This window comes from Panulirus ornatus, chromosome 57, assembly GCF_036320965.1.
Source record: "Panulirus ornatus isolate Po-2019 chromosome 57, ASM3632096v1, whole genome shotgun sequence".
Taxonomy (NCBI): domain Eukaryota; kingdom Metazoa; phylum Arthropoda; class Malacostraca; order Decapoda; family Palinuridae; genus Panulirus; species Panulirus ornatus.
Genome location: NC_092280.1, coordinates 22,235,830 through 22,262,491, shown reverse-complemented (window position 1 = coordinate 22,262,491; position 26,662 = coordinate 22,235,830). Strand labels below are relative to the sequence as shown.

The window sequence follows — 26,662 nt, the reverse complement described above, 5'->3', positions numbered from 1 at the left end:
ACACTTGGACCTTTCATCCGAGGCACCAGGTCAAACGGGAGATCAGCCTACAGCCCCCTGAGCAGCATCGTTGCTGTCAGGACAAGAGAAGGTTGAGCTCGAAGCAAGATGTGGGACAGACTTAGGATCCTTCAGCCAGCCAGCTGTTTCACTGATAACCCCTTCTCCAATCACCACCGGACCTGTGGCCCTCCAGCCAAGTGGGAGTGGCACTTGGGAGCCACCCTCCTCCAATCACAACTGGACCGCAGGCCCATAGCCAATTGAGGGTGGCATTATAGGGTAACAGGGCGGACACAAGTTGTTCCTACTTGTAATAAAACCTCTGACACCCGCTGAGCCTCGATTCCTTATCTAGCCCAGCGAGGTAAGTGGTGCGCGATATAGACTCTACGATATTGTACTGCCTCTGTCATTTACTTTCAAGTGTCATAGAGTATTGTAACTTGTCATACAATGACTGTATCTTGAATCATGTTATCGAAGATAAATTGTTATAAAGGAGTGAGATCTCCTGGTTTGAAATCTTATCTGGAATGTTAAACTCCTGTTCAGTGTTAACGTAAATAATTTGTGCCTTTCATGAGTTCATTTTTGTACACTTTAGTTCTTTCATTATAAGTAAATTTAATGCTGGTGTTTTATTTAATCCCATAACTTTAAGATAGCTTTATCCTGTGTTGTGCAACATAACAAATCTAATGTCCCTGCAAAGACAAGGATCAGTATAGTATTTGTAACATATATATGTAATTGGCGACCTTGCTAGAATAAGTATTGAGTTCGTAACAATAGACAGATAAAGAGATAGATAGAAAGACAGACACTCTACAGATAAGACGATTATGGTTATGTTAAAAAGCCCTATAAGGGTTAAGGAAAACAAAAACTTTATTATCAATTTCCATCAGCCTTTTTTTGGAGAAATAAAATGTTAATTAACCAAAGTAGTTACAAAGTACAACTACTCCTCCGAACTAACCAAGTTATGCTAATCTACCTTGGTAGAAAAAACTGAAAGGCAGAATTTCACCACAAATTTTATATCTAACATAATTAAACTTACTCTGACAGATCAGAGTCTTGTCCCAAGCATGAGGAGCATGCATGAACACAACATAGTAATACATAAACATAAATGTTTTTCTTAATGACTTTATAATTTCCTTTAAACTTTCATACAGTAAAGTAGTTACAAAGTACTACTTTTCAAAACCATACAAATTACGATAATTTACCCTAGATGAAAAAATTGCAAAGCAAAGTTATAACAAATCTTATGATCAGCATGATATAAAACTTACTCAGAAGGAATGGAATCCTGTTCCAGTGATGAAGTGGGTGATGCTATCGGCCGCTGCTGATCAGACTCTACAGAAGTGCGTGTGCTGGAGGAAGCAGACCAGTTACCAGATGAAGAGTGGGTGCCGTCGTCTCTTGTGCCTTCCCTAGAAAATAAAATATATGATCAATTTCATCACAGCCTCTGAAAAAACTCCCTTGATGTAATAAATTCATGGGTAATGAATGGCCTTCTGAAATATCCATATAGCTATATACAAAATGTGAGTATGAACAGGAAGAACACATTCAGAAATAGTGCTTTATCAGTATTGGTGACTCCTGCTTCTGTAATGATTTTCCAATAAATAATTCCACGGGTCAATATCTGCACATCTTTCTAATTTTTCTTAATACATTCTCTTCAACTAAGCATGTTTCATAATCAATATTTCTTTCTTTTACTCTTAATACAAGTATTTAAAATCAGAAAAAAGTCAAGTTACCTTCACAAAAAGTCCATTTGAATCAGTTATACACAGCTAGGAAATATACGACATTGTGCTCTTCACAATACCAAAAATGGTAAGGGATACAAACTCCATCTAACATATTTTTACTGGATATGTACATTTATTTTCTATCAGGACTCAAAAAAATTTCAAATCACTTCTGAAACCTACTGCCTTTTCACACTTCTGAAGATCTGGATCATATCTATACATGACACATTATTACTTTCAATTATTTCTCATACATGTTCACCATTTCACTACATGTGAAGGAGCCAAAAGAAACCATGCAAACCATCAAGACCTGAATTTACACATTTCAACAATAAGCCTGATGCACTTCCCTTATTTTTGGGTACCATTATGAGATTATATAAAAAAAATCTTGCATGTAAATTACACCGAGTGATTTATGAGCTTCATAATGTAACTTCTTCATCTCAAAGACAAGTTATCATTCTCTGTTTTTTGTTTTACTAGCCTCTCTCCGTCTAAACACGTTAGGAATTTTGCATTCTGTAACTTTCCTCCTCATCACACGTTAGGAATTTTGCATTCTGTAACTTTCCTCCTCATCACAGGCAATCAGTTCAGGTATCTGGCTTTCCCATACACCCAATTCCACCTTTTAGTCTCAAACTTTAACCCTTCCATTATCAGGGTCATAGAAAGTTTTATTCAAGATTTCTTTTCTTCATATCTCTGATGGTCACTATCAATAGACAGTACATTAACACCTGTCATCCATGCAAGGAATGCTCATACTAAGGTACAAAATGGTCCAAAGGATAATATATGTATTTGATATACATTTTCATAGAAAAGTTTTAAAACCAACAACATGTCTCATGGCTCCTTTATAAGATATTCTTCCCCAATTCAATAAGCTTATATCACCTTCTTGAGCAACCATTCAGTATCAGTATTCACTCTTTTTTAGCCTCCAAGACAAAAATATTGCCAAGTCACTGAAATCTTCAGCTAACTAAAATCCACCAATTTTTCTTTATGATGACTTTGTTAGCTGTTTCTAATTTCATCTATATTACCAAATGTAAGACTCTTATGTATAGAAATTTCCATATCTTAATAAAAACGCTAGCTTCTCACTATGTACTAATATGTAAAAAATTACCAGGACTTAATTACTGCGGAGGGAATTATGAAAACATCTGTATCTACATACATAAGTTCCATCAAATGCAACAATGCATCCTAAAACTTTGCCAATTGATCAATTAATGATGATCTAAAGAGGGCACAGTCTGGCATCACAAAAGGCAAATACAGGAAACAGGAAGTCCTTAGCTATTCAGACCCTAGTTCAATAGTCATAAAGATTAAATGCATTCCTCCTTAAGTCATGCTTGCTTTTCTGCTCTTTCCACAATGACTTTTGTTTCATATCTCTCTTACTGTTGCATCTAGTCTCAAAAGTACCCTGTGGTCTACTGCTGTCTGGACAACATTTGTATATAAAACCTTATACATGAATATGTTTGGAGATAATGCTAAAATTTACATTAGATATAAGGAGTATTTATGATTGCAACAATCTACGAAGGGACCTACAGTAGTCCTACCTGTGGGCGGATACGTAGCTAATGAAAATCCTCCTGGCCTAATGCAACTGATTAACATAGTATGGGGACAAAGTAAACTGAGGCCAAATTATGACTATTATGTAATGGAAAACAAATTACAAATATCTACAGATGGAAGGGAATACAGGGCTGACAAAGTATCCAGCCTGTCACAACATCACACCAAAATATTCAGAGTTGAAATAAACACTGGTTCATGTCACAGTTTTCTAGTTACATAAGAAACCCAGGAAAATATTTAGAACATAGACTCAAATTAGAGTATGCATCACCAGTTTGGTCACCACACTTGAAATGATATAGATTTGCTAAAGATCCATCTGCAGGCAAAAAACGATTATACTTGCTGTAAAGGAACTTAGTTACAGTGAGAGATACAGCTGCAGACTTGCCTCGCCCATATTGAAAGGGTGAAAGAATAAAGAGAACCGATTGTAGCTTTCAAGTGTCTGGACTGATATTATATGGCTGATACATAATAGTTTTTTAAAACAGGAAGGAAAAGATCAACTAGAGAACACAAGAAACTAAGCAAGAAACACATAAAAATTATAAAGAAATACTCTTTTCTCGTAGCTGAGCATGCTACTGCCAGTGGAGGGCAGAAGCATTATCTGGTAGTTAGTCTAACCAAAGTGTAATTGGATTGGAGGATTCAATTCAATCTGGCTTCTAAATGGCATGCAATCAGTAGCTGGTATTAGATAATGAGCAGATGACTTTTTTCTTTTATAAAAAATGCTTCTGGGCTGCCTATCATCAAAAAGTCAGTATCATCATTTCAACAGTTTACTGTTATGGGGGGGGAAAATTCAAAACATACCAGCATCAGTACTTGCATGTATAGATATGCATGATATCTTAATGAAAGAATGGAGAAATATTTCAAAGACGGTTAAAATGACATGATGAAATTACAAGTTTGATGGTCTAATAAGTACGACTTGAGTGTAAAACTTATCTTTTCTTTATAAACACATAAAAAGTATGGGTATTCATGGTGACGTAAGTGTTTGAACAGTCTGCATGAGCCACCATGCAACAAATGAAGGTAATAACACATCATAAATGCAGTCTTTACAATCACATATTCAGGGTCCTGTAATTCTTAATGTTAACAATTTGGCACTTATGCAGCCAAGATTTAAAGTTACATGCTAAGTTCAGAAGCTGAGAACCATGAACTGAGCCTGGGTGCCAGGGAAGAAGAGTACCACATGCCACTGTATTATCAAAGATGGTCATTTTGTCCATCAAAAACTATAAGACAGTTAAAGTGTCTTTTCCAAAGTAAATGTTTCAAAATCTATTGTTTAATATCACTGATAATTGATGTAGATCTTAACATTTGAAGATTATTCAGAAAGCATGCCTGAGCCAATCATGGGAACATTTACAATTACCTTGAACTGCAACATGTCCACAGCAATGATTTATCCACATACTACGCTACGCTACATACATGTAAATTACATTAGATATTATAAAGATGTTAATATCTCACATATATGGCAAACTGTTTATCATCACAATCACAACCATGGTCAGCTTTAAACATACCACAATATAATCTAATCCCATCATGAAGATGCTTCTTTCAATGTGGAGACTATTAAATTTTCTTGTTTCTCTTAACTTAAATTAATGACAGCTGCTAACTTGTTTGCTTGTTTGAATGTAACCCAAAGTACTGTTGTGTTCAATAAAGTGGAGGCACAATCCGAAGCCTTTTACGTTCTCGGAGACTGAAGACATGTATTGAGTAAAAGCAGAGAGATGAATGGTTAACATCAGGTAAATTTTGCAAACTATGTGTAACTTTTTATTATTGTAAAACTAATATCTTCTTTTCAATGAGAAATATTGTACACTGTTTCATCCTAGTTATTAATAAAATACAACTGCAAGCAAGTAATAAAACAATACCTCAGTTTAACAGCCACATTCATTGCTGCCGACTGCGTAGATATTGGAAGGTGCGACTTCTGAGGATTACGTTTATCTGCAGAAGTATCGCACTTAGAATTCTTGACAGCTTCATAGACGTGGTTCTCATGGGAACTTGAAGCCCATCTGGATCTGTTTCCAAGGCAAGCTTCAGCTCCTGATGATCTAGCTTCTTGCTCATTAATTAGTTCATTCTCCCTGAGGAGAAAATTTATCGAAGTCATAAAGTATTCCAGTCTTTATGCCTAAACCACTTTAGCAAAAACACTGTTATATGAGCAGAAGCAATGACCAAGATACAAACCAATTTTCATACATATTACCCTGATATAAGAAAACTGATCTTTATATGCTCTTAACTTCATTCCCATTTCTATGGGTTTATCATGTGCAAAAAGCCTCTCATCTCACTTACATACACTCTTTATCCCAGGTATAATGTGCTATATAAACAAAGCCTTCTATGCTATTTATCAGTGCACTGCTAGAGCCAATTACTTTCCATACAAGTAATTCAGTAGCAAGGCCAACATCCACATCCATGTTTTCACACGCAAACAAAACTTCTATATATTTGATCAAGAAACCAAATTCTCTGACATCTTAATTTGGAATACTCGTACCCTTCAATATCTATCCATCTCTTTTATGGTTTACCTCTTCCTTTTACTTCTTACAAACTTACAACAGAAAAAAAAAGGCTTACCTCTTCCTTCTACCTCTTACAACCTTACAAGAGAGAAAAAAAAATCAATACACTCTCCTATTTCTGACTACATTACATAAGTTCTCTAACTTTACAGCAAATATTATTTCCTGTCAAGGCTTTTGAAAACTAGATTTCATATCTATACATTAGAGTAAGAAGCTGAGCTGCTTTATACAAACTTGCTGCACATTCTTTACCAAAGTTTTCAATTATTCTTTCATCCAAGCTTGAGCTTTCTTTCTTGTAATTTTCTGCCATCAATACTAACCATCTTCAAAAAATGCCTATTTATTAAAAACTTCAAAGCCTCCTCCTTTTAGGTGTTACAGCAACATAACTGTACACATTTCCAAAATACAGGAACCTTACTAATATCATCATTTCTTCACCTATGGACAACCCTATCAACATTTGAGAAGGAGAACTTGTTCCATAGAAGTTGAATCACCATTCTACTGCCCAAAATAGAGGGTAACCATGAGGATCTCCCCCTCCCACAAACACCTAATATAAAATATATCGTACATTAAATCGGCTTCTCAAGTATCTCATCTTTTTTCCATTCATACTGATAAGGTGTTATATCTAACCTTATCTTTCAAAATATAGGAACCATACCCAATGAGCATCTGTGAGAGCTTTTGCTCCAAGAGGGTGGTAGAAAAAAAAAATCCACAATATGAGGTACTCATCTCCTTAACCAAAATATGCATGTTCATAGGACTCATCAAATATACACCAATCTGCCCCAACATATGGTGAGGCAATGCCAAGAACTCAGTCCCTTCCACCATCTACTTTCACTCTGGCACAGTCTAGACTGGCTGCCCAAGTTTGACATTCTCCTATGATGTTTTTGCTTTCATGCCCACCATTTAGAGATACTGGACTGGTATCCTTTTCCATCACTCACGGTTTTATATCATGGATCATAACTAATATGTAGACCCTTGGGAATAAGTGCCAATGACATCTGCTGCAACTATATAACAGTACCTTAAAGCTTGTTTTAACTGATTGGTTTAACCAATATCCTTAAAAAGTTTCTGAAGTGTTGTTTTCTCTTTTTATGATAATATAATAATAGTTTTGGATATTTCTGATTTGTGGTTTATATGTTTTTAAAGGTTACGGTACAGTGCATGTACCTGTGTTTTGACAGTTATATATGAAGCAAGGAATGATACCAATGTATCATAAGTGGTTGGGATGTCAGTTCAACCAGTTGAGAGGTTTAAATCTTAACAAAACAATCCACCTGTGTGTACCTGACCTACCTCATTAAACTGGGAATGAAGTGATGATACTGGATATATAGACAAACAGAAAAACAGAGAGGCAGATAAAAAGATTATTTCTTTTGACAGACTGTGAGTACTACAACATAATTTCCCATACTGAACTTCCCCAAACTGAAATTTTGATATAACTCTCATCTGGGAGGCAAAATACAAAAACAAACATTTAGAACAATATAGAGATGTGTTCTACCAAAAACTAGTCATTAACTAATGCTGAGGTTTTAACAGGATTATATCAAAAATTATATGTACAGAGCTGTTTTTGATACTTCTCATGCAGGTACTGTAAGCCCCAAATGTAAATCAGCATTCATATCAATGAAGGTTTACATTCTGCCACAAGTATTTTTCATACCAAAAAGACATAGACAGATAACCTATACCTGCAAAAATTCATTTGGCCATGCAGTTTAACATAACAGGAAATACCCACCTAAAAGTATTTTTTTCCTTGGCCATGTGTCGTGATATGGTGTGAACATTGTGAGGAGGTACAGGAATATTCACTTCCAAACCCAATGCATGAAGATGATTCTAGAAATGTACAACAAATTAATTTCTCTCTGATCATAACTGTCACATAATTTGTTAAATGAAAGTATTGTAAAACTGAATAATAAGTTTCCAAGAAAGCCCTATTGGAAATACTAAACACATAGTATAATGTAACAGTAACAATCTCAATATCAACATGATAGTTGATACAAATTTTTCTCTGTATATTTTCACACTTAAACCATTCCATGCTTTCATTAATGTTTAAACCTCTTTCACTAATACCACTTACTTTTTCACATAATTACAAAAACAATATTTCAATTTCCCTGTATAATCATATGGATCTCCATACATCTAGCATAACTCATGAGTTTTCTCAAAGCTTCCTCTTACAAGTACTGTATTCTGGAAGAGAACATAAAGTTGCATACCACCAAAGACTTTTACTTACAAGAACCATACATCATATCACCATAGCCTAGTTTCTCTGCCATATATATAATCCTACATTTACACAACACCAGACAAACCCTTCTGCATCATAATAAGTGATGTTCTCCTAAGGTCCTACTCTGACTCATGTCACATCTACTAGGATTGTTTTACACTTACTGCCTTCCAGAGCACATAACCTGCCACAATATGACCTTTCAACTTTGGTTTTCTCTCTTGCCTTCCAATTACCTTTAATACACTTGCAATCAGTCACCCCATATCACAATCTTTCCATATCAGCGCACCACCCTTTGTAACCATTTTTTCAATACTCTGCTTCAATAAAAGTCTCATACTCCCTAAATGCACTCTCCTAGTATCACATCTCACTCTGAAAAAATCTACTTCTACCATATATTTACACATATACGTGTGTGTGTGTGTGTGTGTGTGTGTGTGTGTGTGTGTGTATGTGTGAGTATGAATAAGAGCAAGGTTATCAGGTCCAGTAGGGTTGAGAGACAAGTTAATTGGGAGGTGAGTTTGAAAGTTTGAATGGAGAAAAAATGGAGGAAGTGAAGTGTTTTAGATATCTGGGAATGGACTTAGCAGCAGAAGGAAACATGCAAGCGGAAGTGAGTCACAGGGTGGGGGAGGGAGCGAAGGTTCTGGGAGCATTGAAGAATGTGTGGAAGGCAAAAACGTCATCTCGGAGAGCGAAAATGGGTATGTTTGAAGGAAAAGTGGTTCTAACAATGTTATATTGTTGCAAGGAATGGGCTATCAATAGGGTTGTAAGGAGGAGGGTGAATGTGTTGGAAATGAGATGTTTGAGGACAATATATGGTGTGAGATGGTTTGATCGAGTAAGTAATGAAAGGGTAAGAGAGATGTGTGGTAATAAAAGAGTGAGTTGAGAGACTAAAAAAGGGTGTGTTGAAATGGTTTGGACACTTGGAAAGAATGTGTGAAGAAAGAGTGACAAAGAGGATATATGTGTCAGAGGTGGAGGGAATGAGGAGAAGGGGAGACCAAATAGGAGGAGGAAGGAAGGAGTGAAAAAGATTTTGAGTGATCAGGACCTGAAGATACAGGAGGGTGAAAGGTGTGCAAGGAATAGAGTGAATTGGAATGATGTGGTATACCAGGGTCGACGTGCTGTCAATGGATTCAAGCAGGGCATGTAAAGCATCTGGGGTAAACCATGGAAAGTTCTGTGGGGCCTGGATGTGGAAAGGGAGCTGTGGTTTCAGTGCATTATACATGACAGCAAGAGACTGAGTGTGAAAAAATGTGGCCTTTGTTGTCTTTTCCTAGCACTACCTCACGCACATGCAGGGGGAGGGGGTTGTTATTTCATGTGTGGCGGGGTGGCAATGGGAATGAATAAAGGCAGACAGTATGAATTATGTACATGTGTATATATGTATGTGTCTGTGTGTGTATATATATGTACACGTTGAGATGTATAGGTATGTATATGTGCGTGTGTAGACATGTATGTCTATACATGTGTATGTGGGGGGTTGGGCCTTTCTTTCGTCTGTTTCCTTGTGCTACCTCACTAACGCAGAAGACAGCGGCAAAGAATAATAAATAAATAAGATATATATATATATATATAAGATATATATATATATATATAGTTGTTGTTCGCTGATGATACAGCGCTGGTTGCTGATTCATGTGAGAAACTGCAGAAGCTGGTGACTGAGTTTGGTAAAGTGTGTGGAAGAAGAAAGTTAAGAGTAAATGTGAATAAGAGCAAGGTTATTAGGTACAGTATGGTTGAGGGTCAAGTCAATTGGGAGGTGAGTTTGAATGGAGAAAAACTGGAGGAAGTGAAGTGTTTTAGATATCTGGGAGTGGATCTGTCAGCGGATGGAACCATGGAAGCGGAAGTGGATCATAGGGTGGGGGAGGGGGCGAAAATTTTGGGAGCCTTGAAAAATGTGTGGAAGTCGAGAACATTATCTCGGAAAGCAAAAATGGGTATGTTTGAAGGAATAGTGGTTCCAACAATGCTGTATGGTTGCGAGGCGTGGGCTATGGATAGAGTTGTGCGCAGGAGGATGGATGTGCTGGAAATGAGATGTTTGAGGACAATGTGTGGTGTGAGGTGGTTCGATCGAGTAAGTAACGTAAGGGTAAGAGAGATGTGTGGAAATAAAAAGAGCGTGGTTGAGAGAGCAGAAGAGGGAGTTTTGAAATGGTTTGGGCACATGGAGAGAATGAGTGAGGAAAGATTGACCAAGAGGATATATGTGTCGGAGGTGGAGGGAACGAGGAGAAGAGGGAGACCAAATTGGAGGTGGAAAGATGGAGTGAAAAAGATTTTGTGTGATCGGGGCCTGAACATGCAGGAGGGTGAAAGGAGGGCAAGGAATAGAGTGAATTGGAGCGATGTGGTATACAGGGGTTGACGTGCTGTCAGTGGATTGAATCAAGGCATGTGAAGCGTCTGGGGTAAACCATGGAAAGCTGTGTAGGTATGTATATTTGCGTGTGTGGACGTGTGTATGTACATGTGTGTGGGGGGGGGCATTTCTTTCGTCTGTTTCCTTGCGCTACCTCGCAAATGCGGGAGACAGCGACAAAGTATAAAAAAAAAAAAAAAAAAAAAAAAAAAAAAAAAAATATATATATATATATATATATATATATATATATATATATATATATATATATATATATATATATATATATATATATATATCCCTGGGGATAGGGGAGAAAGAATACTTCCCACGTATTCCCTGCGTGTCGTAGAAGGCGACTAAAAGGGAAGGGAGCTGGGGGGCTGGAAATCCTCCCCTCTCGTTTTTGGTTTTCCTAATGAAGGAACAGAGGAGGGGGCCAAGTGAGGATATTCCCTCAGAGGCTCAGTCCTCTGTTCTTAACGCTACCTTGCTGATGTGGGAAATGGCGAATAGTATGAAAAAAAAAAAAAAAAAAAAAATATATATATATATATATATATATATATATATATATATATATATATATATATACATTCCTTCAGACATACCCATTTTTGCTTTCCAAGATAACGTTCTCGAATTCCACGCATTCTTCAATGCTCCCAGAACTTTCGCCCCCTCCCCCACCCTATGACTCACTTCCACTTCTATGGTTCCATCCGCTGCCAAATCCACTCCCAGATGTCTAAAACACTTCACTTCCTCCAGTTTTTCTCCATTCAAACTTACCCCCCAATTGACTTGTTCCCCAACCCTACTGTACCTCATAACCTTGCTCTTACCCACATTTACTCTCATCTTTCTTCTTTCACACTACCAAACTCACTCACCAGCTTCTGCAGTTTCTCACTCGAATCAGCCACCAGTGCTGTATCATCAGCGAACAATAACTGACTCACTTCCCAAGCTCTCTCATCCACAACAGACTGCATACTTGCCCCTCTTTCCAAAACTCTTGCATTCACCTCCCTAACAACCCCATCCATAAACAAATTAAACATCCATGGAGACATCACGCACCACTGCCGCAAACCAACATTCACTGAGAACCAATCACTTTCCTCTCTTCCCACACATACACATGCCTTACATCCTCGATAAAAACTTTTCACTGCTTCTAACAACTTGCCTCCCACAACATATATTCTTAATACCTTCCACAGAGCATCTCTATCAACTCCATCATCTCTATCATAAGCCTTATCCATATCCATATGGTAACACTAGGACCCTTTCAGAAAGAGATCCTGGGGTAATTATGAATAATGAATATATATATATATATATCATCCCTGGGATAGGGGATTAAGAATACTTCCCACGTATTCCCTGCGTGTCGTAGAAGGCGACTAAAAGGGGAGGGAGCGGGGGGCTGGAAATCCTCCCCTCTCATTTTTTTTTTTTTTTTTTTAAATTTTCCAAAAGAAGGAACAGAGGGGGCCAGTTGAGGATATTCCAAAAAAGGCCCAGTCCTCTGTTCTTAGCGCTACCTCGCTAACGCGGGAAATGGCGAATAGTTTAAAAGAAGAAAGAATATATATATATATATATATATATATATATATATATATATATATATATATATATGGACTGAATCAAGGCATGTGAAGCGTCTGGGGTAAACCATGGAAAGCTGTGTAGGTATGTATATTTGCGTGTGTGGACGTATGTATATACATGTGTATGGGGGGGTTGGGCCATTTCTTTCGTCTGTTTCCTTGCGCTACCTCGCAAACGCGGGGGACAGCGACAAAGTATAATATAAAGTGCGGTTTCAGAAGTGGTAGAGGATGTGTGGATCAGGTGTTTGCTTTGAAGAATGTATGTGAGAAATACTTAGAAAAGCAAATGGATTTGTATGTAGCATTTATGGATCTGGAGAAGGCATATGATAGAGTTGATAGAGATGCTCTGTGGAAGGTATTAAGAATATATGGTGTGGGAGGCAAGTTGTTAGAAGCAGTGAAAAGTTTTTATCGAGGATGTAAGGCATGTGTACGTGTAGGAAGAGAGGAAAGTGATTGGTTCTCAGTGAATGTAGGTTTGCGGCAGGGGTGTGTGATGTCTCCATGGTTGTTTAATTTGTTTATGGATGGGGTTGTAAGGGAGGTAAATGCAAGAGTCCTGGAAAGAGGGGCAAGTATGAAGTCTGTTGGGGATGAGAGAGCTTGGGAAGTGAGTCAGTTGTTGTTCGCTGATGATACAGCGCTGGTGGCTGATTCATGTGAGAAACTGCAGAAGCTGGTGACTGAGTTTGGTAAAGTGTGTGGAAGAAGAAAGTTGAGAGTAAATGTGAATAAGAGCAAGGTTATTAGGTACAGTAGGGGTGAGGGTCAAGTCAATTGGGAGGTGAGTTTGAATGGAGAAAAACTGGAGGAAGTGAAGTGTTTTAGATATCTGGGAGTGGATCTGTCAGCGGATGGAACCATGGAAGCGGAAGTGGATCATAGGGTGGGGGAGGGGGCGAAAATTTTGGGAGCCTTGAAAAATGTGTGGAAGTCGAGAACATTATCTTGGAAAGCAAAAATGGGTATGTTTGAGGGAATAGTGGTTCCAACAATGTTGTATGGTTGCGAGGCGTGGGCTATGGATAGAGATGTGCGCAGGAGGATGGATGTGCTGGAAATGAGATGTTTGAGGACAATGTGTGGTGTGAGGTGGTTTGATCGAGTAAGTAACGTAAGGGTAAGAGAGATGTGTGGAAATAAAAAGAGCGTGGTTGAGAGAGCAGAAGAGGGTGTTTTGAAATGGTTTGGGCACATGGAGAGAATGAGTGAGGAGAGATTGACCAAGAGGATATATGTGTCGGAGGTGGAGGGAACGAGGAGAAGAGGGAGACCAAATTGGAGGTGGAAAGATGGAGTGAAAAAGATTTTGTGTGATCGGGGCCTGAACATGCAGGAGGGTGAAAGGAGGGCAAGAAATAGAGTGAATTGGAGTCATGTGGTATACAGGGGTTGACGTGCTGTCAGTGGATTGAAGCAAGGCATGTGAAGCGTCTGGGGTAAACCATGGAAAGCTGTGTAGGTATGTATATTTGCGTGTGTGGACGTGTATATGTACATGTGTATGGGGGGTTGGGGGTTGGGCCATTTCTTTCGTCTGTTTCCTTGCGCTACCTCGCAAACGCGGGAGACAGCGACAAAGTATAAAAAAAAAGAAAAAAAAAAAAAAAATATATATATATATATATATATATATATATATATATATATATATATATATCATTTATTCATTTCATTTTGCTTTGTTACTGTCTCCCACGTTTGCGAGGTAGTGCAAGGAAACAGATGAAAGAAATGGCCCAACCCACCCCCATACACATGTATATACATACACGTCCCCACACGCAAATATACATACCCATACATCTCTCAATGTACACATATATATACACACACAGACATATACATATATACACATGCACACAATTCACACTGTCTGCCTTTATTCATTCCCATCGCCACCTCGCCACACATGGAATAACATCCCCCTCCCCCCTCATGTGTGCGAGGTAGCGCTAGGAAAAGACAACAAAGGCCCCATTCGTTCACACTCAGTCTCCAGCTGTCATGCAATAATGCCCGAAACCACAGCTCCCTTTCCACATCCAGGCCCCACACAACTTTCCATGGCTTACCCCAGACGCTTCACATGCCCTGATTCAATCCATTGACAGCACGTCGACCCCGGTATACCACATCGATCCAATTCACTCTATTCCTTGCCTGCCTTTCACCCTCCTGCATGTTCAGGCCCCGATCACTCAAAATCTTTTTCACTCCATCTTTCCACCTCCAATTTGGTCTCCCACTTCTAATCGTTCCCTCCACCTCCGACACATATATCCTCTTGGTCAATCTTTCCTCACTCATTCTCTCCATGTGCCCAAACTATTTCAAAACACCCTCTTCTGCTCTCTCAACCACACTCTTCTTATTTCCAAACATCTCTCTTACCCTTACGTTACTTACTCGATCAAACCACCTCACACCACACATTGTCCTCAAACATTTCATTTCCAGCACATCCACCCTCCTGCGCACAACTCTACCCACCGCCCACGCCTCGCAACCATACAACATTGTTGGAACCACTATTCCTTCAAACATAGCTATTTTTGCTTTCTGAGACAATGTTCTCGACTTCCACACATTCTTCAAGGCTCCCAGGATTTTTGCCCCCTCCCCTACCCTATGATTCACTTCCGCTTCCATGGTTCCATCCGCTGCCAGATCCACTCCCAGATATCTAAAACACTTTACTTCCTCCAGTTTTTCTCCATTCAAACTTACCTCCCAATATATTTTCATCATTATTATTATACTTTGTCGCTGCAATACCATCCAAACCCGCTGCCTTCCCAGCTTTCATCTTCTGGAAAGCTTTTACTACCTCTTCTCTGTTTACCAAATCATTCTCCCTTACCCTTTCACTTTGCACATCACCTCGACCAAAACACCCTATATCTGCCACTCTATTATCAAACACATTCAACAAACCTTCAAAATACTAACGCCTTCCCACATCACCACATCATTATTATTCAAGGTCAAAAATCTTTGAGCATCCAATATCAATTAACAGTTGCTTAATCCTTGATATTTTAAAAGGAAAAGCATTCAAGATGAACTTATTGTACACATGATGTATGTAAGATTTGATTATAATCATTTTGTACCACTATGAGCACTCACTAGTGAATTTTTTGTAGACTCTGATGGTGTACTGGCCATTTTCTGACTGATATAATATGTCTATACAGACATGATTTGGGAAATTATTCATTATAATTACCTCAGGAACAATTCCTGATAGTCCTGGTGTTACCTAAGACCTTTCCAAAGGCTGCCTTCACTCTACTCTCTTCCAAGGTGAGCAAATTTAAAGCTTCTAGCCTTTCCCTTTAAGTCAGCTGTCTTAATTATGGTACCACCTTTGTTATCCTCCTCTGGTCCTTCTCTATAAGTTTTCTGTACTTTGCACGTTTAAGTGTTATCATGCTCTTAAAAGCCATCAATATGATTGATGGTGTTCTGAATTTGTCATACTTAACCTCTAAATCAAGAGACTAACATTCTACACTATTTCCAGCTGGAAATATTTGAAAGAATGTTGTTCCTTGGGGTCATCAATAACATATCATCATAGTTCATCACTAATGCTTTTGCTGCTTTTTCTTATTCAAGTTTAGCCACTATTTCAAGATTATGCTATTATGTCAGCCATATTTAAATTTTTTTCACAAAACCTTCAAGAACATGATTCTGAATGCTATAGAAGCTTCATAAAATTGACAATAACAATACATGTGCTCATCCATGATGCATTCCAAATTCTCTTTGGCATTCCTTGTAAGCTTGATAGTATGTTTTGGCCTTGCTAATTTGGCTGTTGTTTTGTAACTAAAGCAAATCTTCTTTGACACTAACATAAATTTCAAGGTTTTGTGCCACTAATACAATAAAACTTAATATTTCCTAAACTGCAATATATTGATGGGCAAAATAGTGAAACTACCTATGCTTGTCTTGCTTGCTGAGTGGCTGTGTTTCTCTCAACTGCCTCTCCTCTTTTCACCAGCCATATTGCTTATATAATGATCTTTTTTTCCATGATTGCTCCTTTGGCGTAGTTGTCAATCTGAGATTCATTTGGCACTGGCTTCAAACGTAAGTCTAATCTTTTAAATGTTTCTATAGTCACTCCAAGAAGGAGATAGAAGGATGACTAGAAGGTGGCTTTGGAGCAACAGGGCAAACCATGAAGTAATCTGTAGGGCTTGAGTGGGATGGAAGGCACTGGGTTCAATACATTAAATGTATATATGTATAAATGAAGCTGTTCATTTGTCATCAATGCTACCTTGCTAGGACAAAAAAAAGTAATTAAGCTTCAAGAAATAATCATAAGCAACCCTAAGATCCCTTTTATGGGGATCCTGCAGCTTCAAGGCTTTGTTCCACATGGCAGCAATTTAAGCTGAGATCCTTTGGGGTGGGAAGGTTCTTGATGATGCTGTATTCTTTTCATCTGATGACACTAATACAGCCTCACTAAAGGAGAATGCTTACTTGCAATGCCACCACTTGCAGACAATGTACTTTTCAAAACTAATGTTATGCTTAAAAATATTTTTTTTTTTTTTTTTTTTTTAATACTTTGTCGCTGTCTCCCGCATTTGCGAGGTAGCTTAAAAATATAATTTCACTATTTCTCCTTTTGATTTTCAAGAAACTTCATATTAGACCTTAATATAATAAAATACTCTTCCTGGCTTAAGATTTTCTCAAAATAACATAGCAGAGATATAAGAATGTATATATCTAATGAAATAGGTCTGCTCAAAGTACAAGGTAAATACAACCATTACAAGCTGTCAGTGAGTGAGTTTCCTAAATTTCGAGTGAAAATTGAAGTTAACAGTTGACCTCCATTAATAAAATCCATATCGGACTGAGGAAATATAAACCTAAATCAGACAATCAACAACAGGTGAGAACAGGGCAAGATGAAAGTTTCACTCCAACACGATGATTCCTTATGCCTAGATATTTAGATAGCAGGCAGCAGGCAGTACAGGTACTAACACTTGGGAACCAAAGAAACATTATAACCAAATCCAAACCAATGATTCATATACCTCTCTGTCAGAACTGGTTTTAGTTGTACTGGATGTAGTCTCCAATGTTTCAGTAGTATCAAAGGATCGATCAGTAAAAGATACTCCTCCACGTGAGCTTGGTGACCCTGAACGAGGAGATGACCTACCACGTCCTGACCTGCAAAAAATAAAAACAAATAAAGATATCAAGTAATACTATATGTAAAAAAAATATCTTCCCTGCAAAGAGGTCTTGAGAGCAAAATTATGTCTGCAAACCCAATATGGATCAATCAAGACCAAATGAACCCTTCTTTGAAGAAATATTCTCCTCATTAATGAGAGGTGCTTGCTCAGAAATCTCACCAACAGCATACAGCTCTCCTTTTTATATGTCAAATTTCCACCCTGATTTGCTTCATGAATCCATGCATTTCTACACACAAAAAAAAATATTTTTTCAGTAGTAGTTTAAGAACAAGTGAATGGTAGAGGGAGGGCAGAAACAAAAGTGAGAGCATGGTCAAATGAAAGATGGAAGGATTATGTACTTATTTATAGGCGAGGGAATGAGCAGAGGAATTTACTGTGGAGAGCACAGGCGGCTCTCTACAGTAACATAAGATCTGGAGGAATACAGTCACACAAGGGCCTTGGGATGCCCATTAGAGGTAGATAATCCTCTCCCCAACAACAGCATAACACTTATCTCAAGTGCATCTGTGCACTCTCTTCAAAAGGACCTTTTCTGGATCTCAGGAACCCTCTCCTTCTTAGCTGGCTGACTGGTCCCCTTCCCATACAGACCTAGAGGTTGGTAAATGAAACTATCCAGGAAAGTACAGAAGAGGTTGTTCTCGATCTTGATAAGGAGAGCCCTCCCTCTTGTGACTGGTTACTTGGATATCTTCCATCATTAAACTGAATGAAGAGATCTGACCTAGGTTGAGGGAACCATGCAGGAAAAAGTCAACACAGAATATGCAGGGATCCACTGTGGCTCCTAAGAGCAAATTTAATAGGCCCAAGATGATTCACTTAAGATTCATTATTCTTTATTGCTGGTATAAGAAGACAAAGAATAAAATGAAAGGCCTGTATAAAAATGAATATGTCTTCATTTGCCAGTAAGTCTATCGTATAAGAATTCATTTAGGTACAAATGCCAGAGCCACAAATACTGCCAACAGTCATGCTATCATATCAATGTTCTTTGTCTATGAGTTAGCTCACTGTTCTCCCAACGTGGACAGGTTCATATTTAGAAGAGCAGGGATGGTCTTCAAATCAACATACATGAGACAGTTTGTGAGTCTGGCACTTAAAAGATATTATGAAGGTTTCCCAATGGGTTTAAGTTATCGACGAAGATAAAAATGTCATCTACATATCTGCAGTAAATCTGGAGGGTAATGCTCTCAGGTTGCAGTGCTATAGAATACTATAGTTACAATCCTTGCAACCTATTCAAAGAAACTTCAAACTTAAGATTTACTGCCGAGCTGAATAATAATGGTAAATGTATGAATGGAATAAATGAATGCATTAAAAAATACATGAGGAGTGTAATGCAAGCATACATGAAGAGAGCGACCAAGGTGTGTTCAGCCTTGCAACTTCTACACCAAGAACTTCTAAGTGTCTGGCAAATGTTTATTAACAATGGATATTCTTATACTGAATTTGAAACCATTGTGAACAACATGCTGGAGCGGCATCTTGTGGCAAACAGACAACCTCAACATGACAGCATTAAAGTTTACTACAGGAAGACATTTATGACATCATATCAGAAGGACAAGAAGGTCATGCAAGATATTGTGGCCAAAAACTGCAAAGCTACTGATGAAGACAAGGATATCAGTCTGATAATATACTACAACAATCTGAAAACATGCTCGCTCGTAATAAACAACAATATAGTAGGTCACTCTGGAAGTCTGAATCATATCGATGTGGTATATGAGTACTGATGCAATATTGGGGACTGTCAGCCCCACCACATAAACTGTATTGGACCTGCACCCTGAGCTGCTGCCTCTCGCTTCACTCACAAGAAGGTGGAATTAAACATCATGAACAAAAGCATGGAATGAGACTAACAAGGGAGATTATAGTGAATAACACCAAAATCATAACTAGTTGCAGTGATCAGAGGAGACTACAGATATGAGAAGCCATTTACATTAGAGAGAAAGCATCTGTCATCAACATACAAACATGACAACAGCCATACAGTTCTTTGATGGCCTGCTATTAAGATGTAGATGGATGGGACACATTGACCCACCACAAGCTACCGAGTCCACCATCCCTGTGTAGTAAGAACACAGTCCCAGGTTACAAAGGTCAGAGAGAATCAGACAAGCCCATCCTGACCTCAGCTCTGCATCTGGACAGTAATGGTCTCGCTTGACCTTAATGTATTTAGTGATGTATTTTCAATATTCCTTACTCATGAAATATTGTTCTATGTTTTTCCTCAGCTGTATGTTTTTTCATATTTCTGTTTCCATATGTTGTATTTAGATTGTTACTCATACCATCCTTCCTGATTTTGTTAATTGTCTCACTTTAGTGTTTTCCCTTACTTTTATGAGCTATGTTTTTCCAAGTGTTTTTTAATTTGTTTGCATTTTCCATATAATTTCCAAATTTTGTAATGCAGTTTTTTCTTTTCGTAGATTCCTAATGATGCCTCTGTGTAGGCAAAAGCTTGAATATAATAAATGAAGAACTACGGACAACTGGAGCTAGTTTAAAACTTCTAGTATATACTGGTTAAATATGTACAAAGTGCACCTTCTCTGCCAAGCTGCTGTCCTTACACATGTCTGGGGTCTACAGCCTCCAATAGCTCTACACACCATAGGAACAACAGTGCACTTTTGCCAGACCAAAACATGAACCAATTCTAAGCACTCATCTCTACCCTTACAGCTTAGTCTAGTATTAAAATGTACTGATGTTCATCTGGTATGCTAAGTTACTTCTGAAAACAGCCCTAATGACATCATAACCACTACAGACTAGATGATCACAGTCACTTTAGAGATAATGAACATTACAGTATGCTCTTCATTTTTTCATAGGCTGGTCCATTACATTTTGGATATTTGGAAGCAGAGCAATAAATGATCTTAAGACTCGATGTTGCCATAGTTTCATCTTACTGTTCTTCAATGGTATGATTTTGCAGGTTCTTCCACATCTATTACTCTAAAAAGGAAATATCTTTATATGCACATTACGGAAAAAGGCCTTTCAACATATGTCTCTCTCATCTCTACTCATCACGCTATTATCTTCATGGTTTCAGCAATAAACAGATCGACAAACCACACTCTCAATTGGGAAGCTTGGCCACTCACAAAGCTGCAAAGTTAGAGAGGCCCTTAAAGGTGGTTTAACTCAATGACTGCTGATATCCCATATGCGGGACACTCCTCTGAGAGCTAATTGTATCACATGAGTAGGATCTCAATTTTAAATCGTCGTGGATATGGTACATGATGCCAACTTTAATGCAACACGAGTTTAAGAGGGGTAATTCAGGTCTAACAAGTGCTGGTGCTGTCACCATGAATTCTGAGGAGCTGGACTATTTCTTAGAGCAGTGTGATAACGGTCATGACAAAGACTAAAACAAATCAGTATCATGTTTTTTTCTGAAGGAAACACACCCAACATCTCAAGAATTCCCAGCACAGGTGTCATGTTTGTGCCAATGCCACTTAGGGGCAGAGGAGAGTGCAAAAAATACACTACATGGATACCAAATGTGATGTGCCTCTGTGCATACACACATTTTGAGATATACCATACGAAAAGCAAATACAGAAAATATAATGAATATAGTAAGTGAATATGTAAATATATGTACATTTATGGTAAATAACAAAACATCAATCACTTACAACAGGAGAAATTGCTTTAACGTAAAGAGAAATTGCATAAATGTATGTGTGTAATGAAACTATAATGGTGGGGTAGTAAAGTCAATGCATACATATGCATCATATGGTATGGGATGCATCTTATAGCTGGCAGAATTGGCCATGGTGACAACTCTAACTTGCCTGAAAAAATATTCATGTCAGGCTTGTCACACACGTGAGTACAGATCTACCATACTTTCTTCCATAAAATGTGTTTTTAAAAATCAAATCTTTCACATGGCATGAAAAAATAAAAGTTTTTTTTTCATCTTTTGCAAAGTCCCTCAGAAAGGGTATACATAAAACATGGTACTGCCAAAGTCAATGAGTTAAAGACATCCTCACACTAACTATCCTGAATAGATATTGTTACTAATGTTGACTTTGTTAGTGAGTGATGGTGATAATTAAGATTCTACTGTAATAATCTGATTTTTGTGGGAACAGATTATCTGATACTGAAATCATATAAAAAAAATAAACATCTGAAAACTGAAAGAAGCATGAAGATGAATGGTGTTAAATGACCTCCATGCAAACATGACGCAATCATTCTCTACAAATAACAAATTCAGAGGTTTTTTTTCTACAAAATATATTATCATAAGATATAATACCAAGACCCCTTCTATGGGGCTTCAAGGCTGGTCTACAGCTAGAAGCAATGGAATGATGGACTCCTCTGGAGTGAGAGGTTTCACAACAAGAACGTACTCCCTCTTGACAACTGATTATGACACTGCTTCTCAAAGGTGTGGCCTTTCACTAGCAGTGCAACAAGCAGGACTCTAGCAACACCAAAGAAAAGTCAAGAAAAATAAATGAGAATATGAATTTACTCACGATGTGGAAGCCTCTCTATCAGCTAAGGCTATTCGAGCATCACGAGTATCTGCTATGGTATTCCGTCTCTTCACACGCTTACGACGACGCTTTCCTTTGTAGTATTCAAACTGTTAAAACAAGGGCTTAATGAGAACTATTTTCTTAGTACTCTTCCAAACTTTACTGAAAAATGGACTATCACAAGATATTCAGTAAATACCTTCTATAAAGTGTCAAAGAATAACAGCAATCTAAACCTACTGTTTTTACCTTTGAGCAAAAAATATTCTTAGCATCTCCTACATACCATACCAAATTTCAATGACATTTACAAACCTAAATATCCCTAGACCCTAAATAAAATATGGGAAACCAAAATTATCTAATTACATGAGATTACATTCACAAAGACAGACAACAGGAGGCCTGATTGACCCATTTTTTGTCAAGTTAAACTCCTCCACTCTTCCTGGAAAGGAGTTTAACTTGGCAAAAAAAAAAAAAAATGTAATTCTGCTCACCAGTTTTTTAAGCTTTCACCAACTCCCCATTGCTGCACATTACCACTGTCATTTATACAATTTATTTCAGCCAGTCTCTGATCCATGATTGTGTGAGTTTTGAGTTTATCTAAAAGTCTCCTGTGAGGTACTTCATCAATGGCATTGTGGAAATCTAAATATACTACAAAAGAAGGAACTTTTTCATCTAAATTATGAAAACATCAAAAAAACTACTGCAAATTTGGCAGGCAGGATTTTATTACAGAAACCGTGTTGGTTGTCCGACATAATTTTGTGATCGAGAAACATAACAATTTTATTTTATACTATTTTTTCCATCTTTCACCTAACACTGACGTAACACTTTTTGTCTCCTTTTTTATATACAAGAGTAACATCTGCTAGTTTCTAGTCAGCTGACACCTGACCATCTGACAGAGATTCGTTGAATATTTTTGTTATGAAGTATATCAGATATCTCCTGACCTCTTAAAAATCTTGGAGCAAAGTCATCTTGGCCGTTGGATTTGTTAGGATTTAATTGGTCCAAGTATCTACGTACTTCAGAGCTCTTTATTTCTCTAACATTCAACTCTACTTCATCAGATCCTTGGAACATTTTCAATGGGCGCAGTACTGATGTTTCTTCAATTGTAAATACAAAGTTAATGGAATAATTTAGCATGGTAGCCATCTCCTTGTAATCTGTGGTTAGCATGTCATGTTCACTTTGTAATGGTCCAATTCCTAATTTCATTGTCTTTCTCTGTCTTATGTTTTTGAAGAATTCTTTAGGATCAGTCGTAACTTTCAAGGAAATCCTTTTTCCTTTCTTGCATTTACTCTCTCTTATGATCTTACACTCTTTAGATTTTGGTTAATTCCTGGCGATTTTCATCGGTTCCCACTGACTTGAATTTCTTATGTTTTCTCTTTGTAATACGTGGAATGTTTATTTTCAATCTCGAGTAGTGTGTTTTTGGAATCATTCCACATTTCCTCTACAGTGTGATCAAGAAGTTTTGTCCAACTGGTACTGCAAATGTCATGTTCAATATTTTCAAAATTTCCTCACCTGTAATCTGGGATTTGGATTTTGTCGTCATTTATTTCATAATCTAAATCCACCTCTAATCTAATCAAACTGTGATCGCTGTATGACAAACTCTCGCCTACTTCGCAAGAGTTGATTAAGTCTGCGTCACTGGTGAGGACAAGATCAAGAATGTTTTTACCTCTAGTTGGTTTTTTAATCACTTCTGTTAGTCTCGTTTCCTCTTGGCCGCCTGTTAATGTGTTCCAGTCTATGTTTGGACCGTTGAGTTTCCTACTATCATAACCTCTTTACTGTTTACTATAGTTTTGATTTCATTGTACAGCATCTTATAGTCGTCTTCTTTTTGCACATAGTTTATTATTGAACCTGTCTGTAATGTCAATATAAAGAGAGACCTAGGTGTGTGTCTACTTCGCTTATCTAAATAGCACTTAGATTGTTATTAATAGCACTCATTGTTATCAATAGCACTTAGATCGTTATCAAATAGCACTTTGTTATCAAATGATCTTAAATGACCTCTAACTTAAACCTATTTCACTGTGAAGTGATGACTAAGTTAAACCTCTAATTTCAGATGGATTAAATTTCTTATGATACATTATCCTTCAAACTGCAACTACTATGAATATCTTTTTCCATCATATGTCTTTACATTCATTCAAGAATCAAGCCTGCTTACAAGCATCTGTATAAGATGAATTCTTCTGGAAAAAAAATTGTACCATACCACTGTAATTCTAGCACATTTCTTTTTTTATAATTCTGCTGTTACTTGTTATCTATATATTGAAATGCAATCAAAAAGATTTCAGGTTGCTATAGCTTAAATCAAAGCACCAACAACAATGCATTAAACTTACATGGACTAGAGATTGCCTAAACTTTTCGAGTCGCTTGAAACCAGTGCCAGAGACATCAATGGGGACGAGTTCCGGTGGGTACTTGAGGGAAAGGGCCAGAACTCGCTGCTCAGGGGAAGGCAGCTTGTGAAGCGTTGGTTCTTGCTGGGGTGGACACACAGGAGCTGGCACGGATGGTGACACTGGCGCCAGCGACACCTCCGTTAACGTCTCATCGTCAGAGCACCATTCCCGCAGTGCTGCAAAGCTTGCAGGCTGCCAAAAGAGACCCCAGATTTATTGACAATGAGAACACTCACATCATAACAAAAGACATACTAACATCTCATTCCTCTTATAAACAGTTTTGTGACTATTACAAGAATATGTATCAAATGAATGAATGAATTCATTATAAAAATCATAAACAAGATATGACGAACAAGGTATGTAACTACTGATTTTGCATGTTTAGGAAAACTAATAACTCCAAAGAAGGTTCCCATTACTAAAATAAAAATGTTTACATTATAATGATACAGTATTTACATACTGTAAATTCAAATAAAGTCAATCCTCCTTATACATTTTCAGCATAAAAGTGTAACATCTAACCACAGAGAACCACCTGAAAACGAAAATAATATGTTTTGAATTAAAAGTAAAATTTACATGAGAAAATTTTTTGTATAAGTTTTTATATCCCGGTTAACCATTTACTCTAATATAAATATCATATTCATCAATATCAAAAATAGATCAATAGATGCATAACTCAAGTAGTCCTATTATTAAACAGACATACAAAGATGAAAAATGTAAATAATGGAAATGTGGTAATAAAATGTGAACATGATACTGAATATCTTTAAAAAGGTTTGCAATATCAAAGAAAAAGATCTCGAAACCATAACAAAATAAAATTATTATTGGAAATATTCTAAAACAAAAATAAAAATACATATTAGCTTTAGAGTCATACAAACATACAAAGATTACAGTTCTTGCAGAAACTGCCTCACTAACCTGAGAATGGTGGTAATAAAATGTGAACATGATACTAAATATCTTTAAAAAGGCTTGCAATATCTAAGAAAAAGATCTCTAAAATGTAACAAAACAAAATCATTATTATAAACATTCTAAAACAAAAATAAAAATACATATTAGCATTAAAGTCATAAACATACGATTATTACAGTGTTTGCAGAAACTGCCTCACTAACCTGAGAAGCATATTCTAGTTATGGTCTTGAGTCATATCAAAATTCAGCAAGCTATTCATATCATGCATATGGCTAAAATTAGAATATGCTTCTCAGGTTTGGTCACCACACCTAAAGAAGCACAATGAATTCACAGAGAAGATCCATAGGAGGGCAACAAAGATGGTACCAGAATTAAAAGACCTAAGCTACATGGAAAATCAGAATGCTTTAAATTTACCCACCTTCGAAGAGAGTAGATCTGATCACAACCTTTGAATTTTCAAAAGAGATTGACGATGTGGACAGAGGATAGTTTTTGAGAGATGGAAGGAAACGGCAACCAGTGGAGATAATATGAAAATAAGAAACTTGTATGTATGAATGTACAGAAATACTTTTATGGGTGAATGGAAAATGCTGACTGAAGACATGGTTAATGCAAACAGCATATATAAACTTATGAATGTGAAACTTCCTCCCCACACATTACTAAAAGGTAACAACATATAGGTCACAACAAAATTTTGAAAAAAAATTGAAAATACAGACTTTCAGCCTCTTCTTTTCAGCTTTACTGTAATCAATGTTAGCAAAATCCACACCTGACCCTCTACTTCCTCAAAATCAGTCAAAATGATTAAGTTGGCAATCTATACTTGCCCCATTTCCAACACATGTATACAATGTGTTAAACAAGTTCTAATTCTCAGGTGCAATGCCATCCCACAAAAAATATAAGTTACCTGTATGCACTCTGATCTCATCCATACAGCCAACTTAACATTACAAACGAGAAATGATAATCTCCAAATCCTTCAGGACAGCACCTTACTATCCTGCACAACACTGACATATCCTATACATGAGAGAGACATCCCTCTGTCTGTCTGTAACAACATGATTGCAGTATTTTCCAGA

General features: G+C 37.3%; 1 protein-coding gene across 5 annotated transcripts in view; it reads right to left on the bottom strand.

Moving 5' to 3' along the window:
• The window catches only part of LOC139766261 (uncharacterized), a 366,776-nt gene that overhangs the window by 50,859 nt on the left and 289,255 nt on the right, over positions 1-26,662 (bottom strand). For all 5 annotated transcript variants that reach the window (XM_071694662.1, XM_071694658.1, XM_071694659.1 and 2 more), the window contains 6 exons: positions 24,558-24,812; positions 22,153-22,262; positions 17,411-17,549; positions 7,788-7,888; positions 5,324-5,542; positions 1,305-1,448 (listed from right to left, as the gene is read on the bottom strand). In XM_071694662.1, coding sequence (XP_071550763.1) covers positions 1,305-1,448; positions 5,324-5,542; positions 7,788-7,888; positions 17,411-17,549; positions 22,153-22,262; positions 24,558-24,812 — 968 coding nt within the window. The remainder of the gene's footprint in view (positions 1-1,304; positions 1,449-5,323; positions 5,543-7,787; positions 7,889-17,410; positions 17,550-22,152; positions 22,263-24,557; positions 24,813-26,662) is intronic.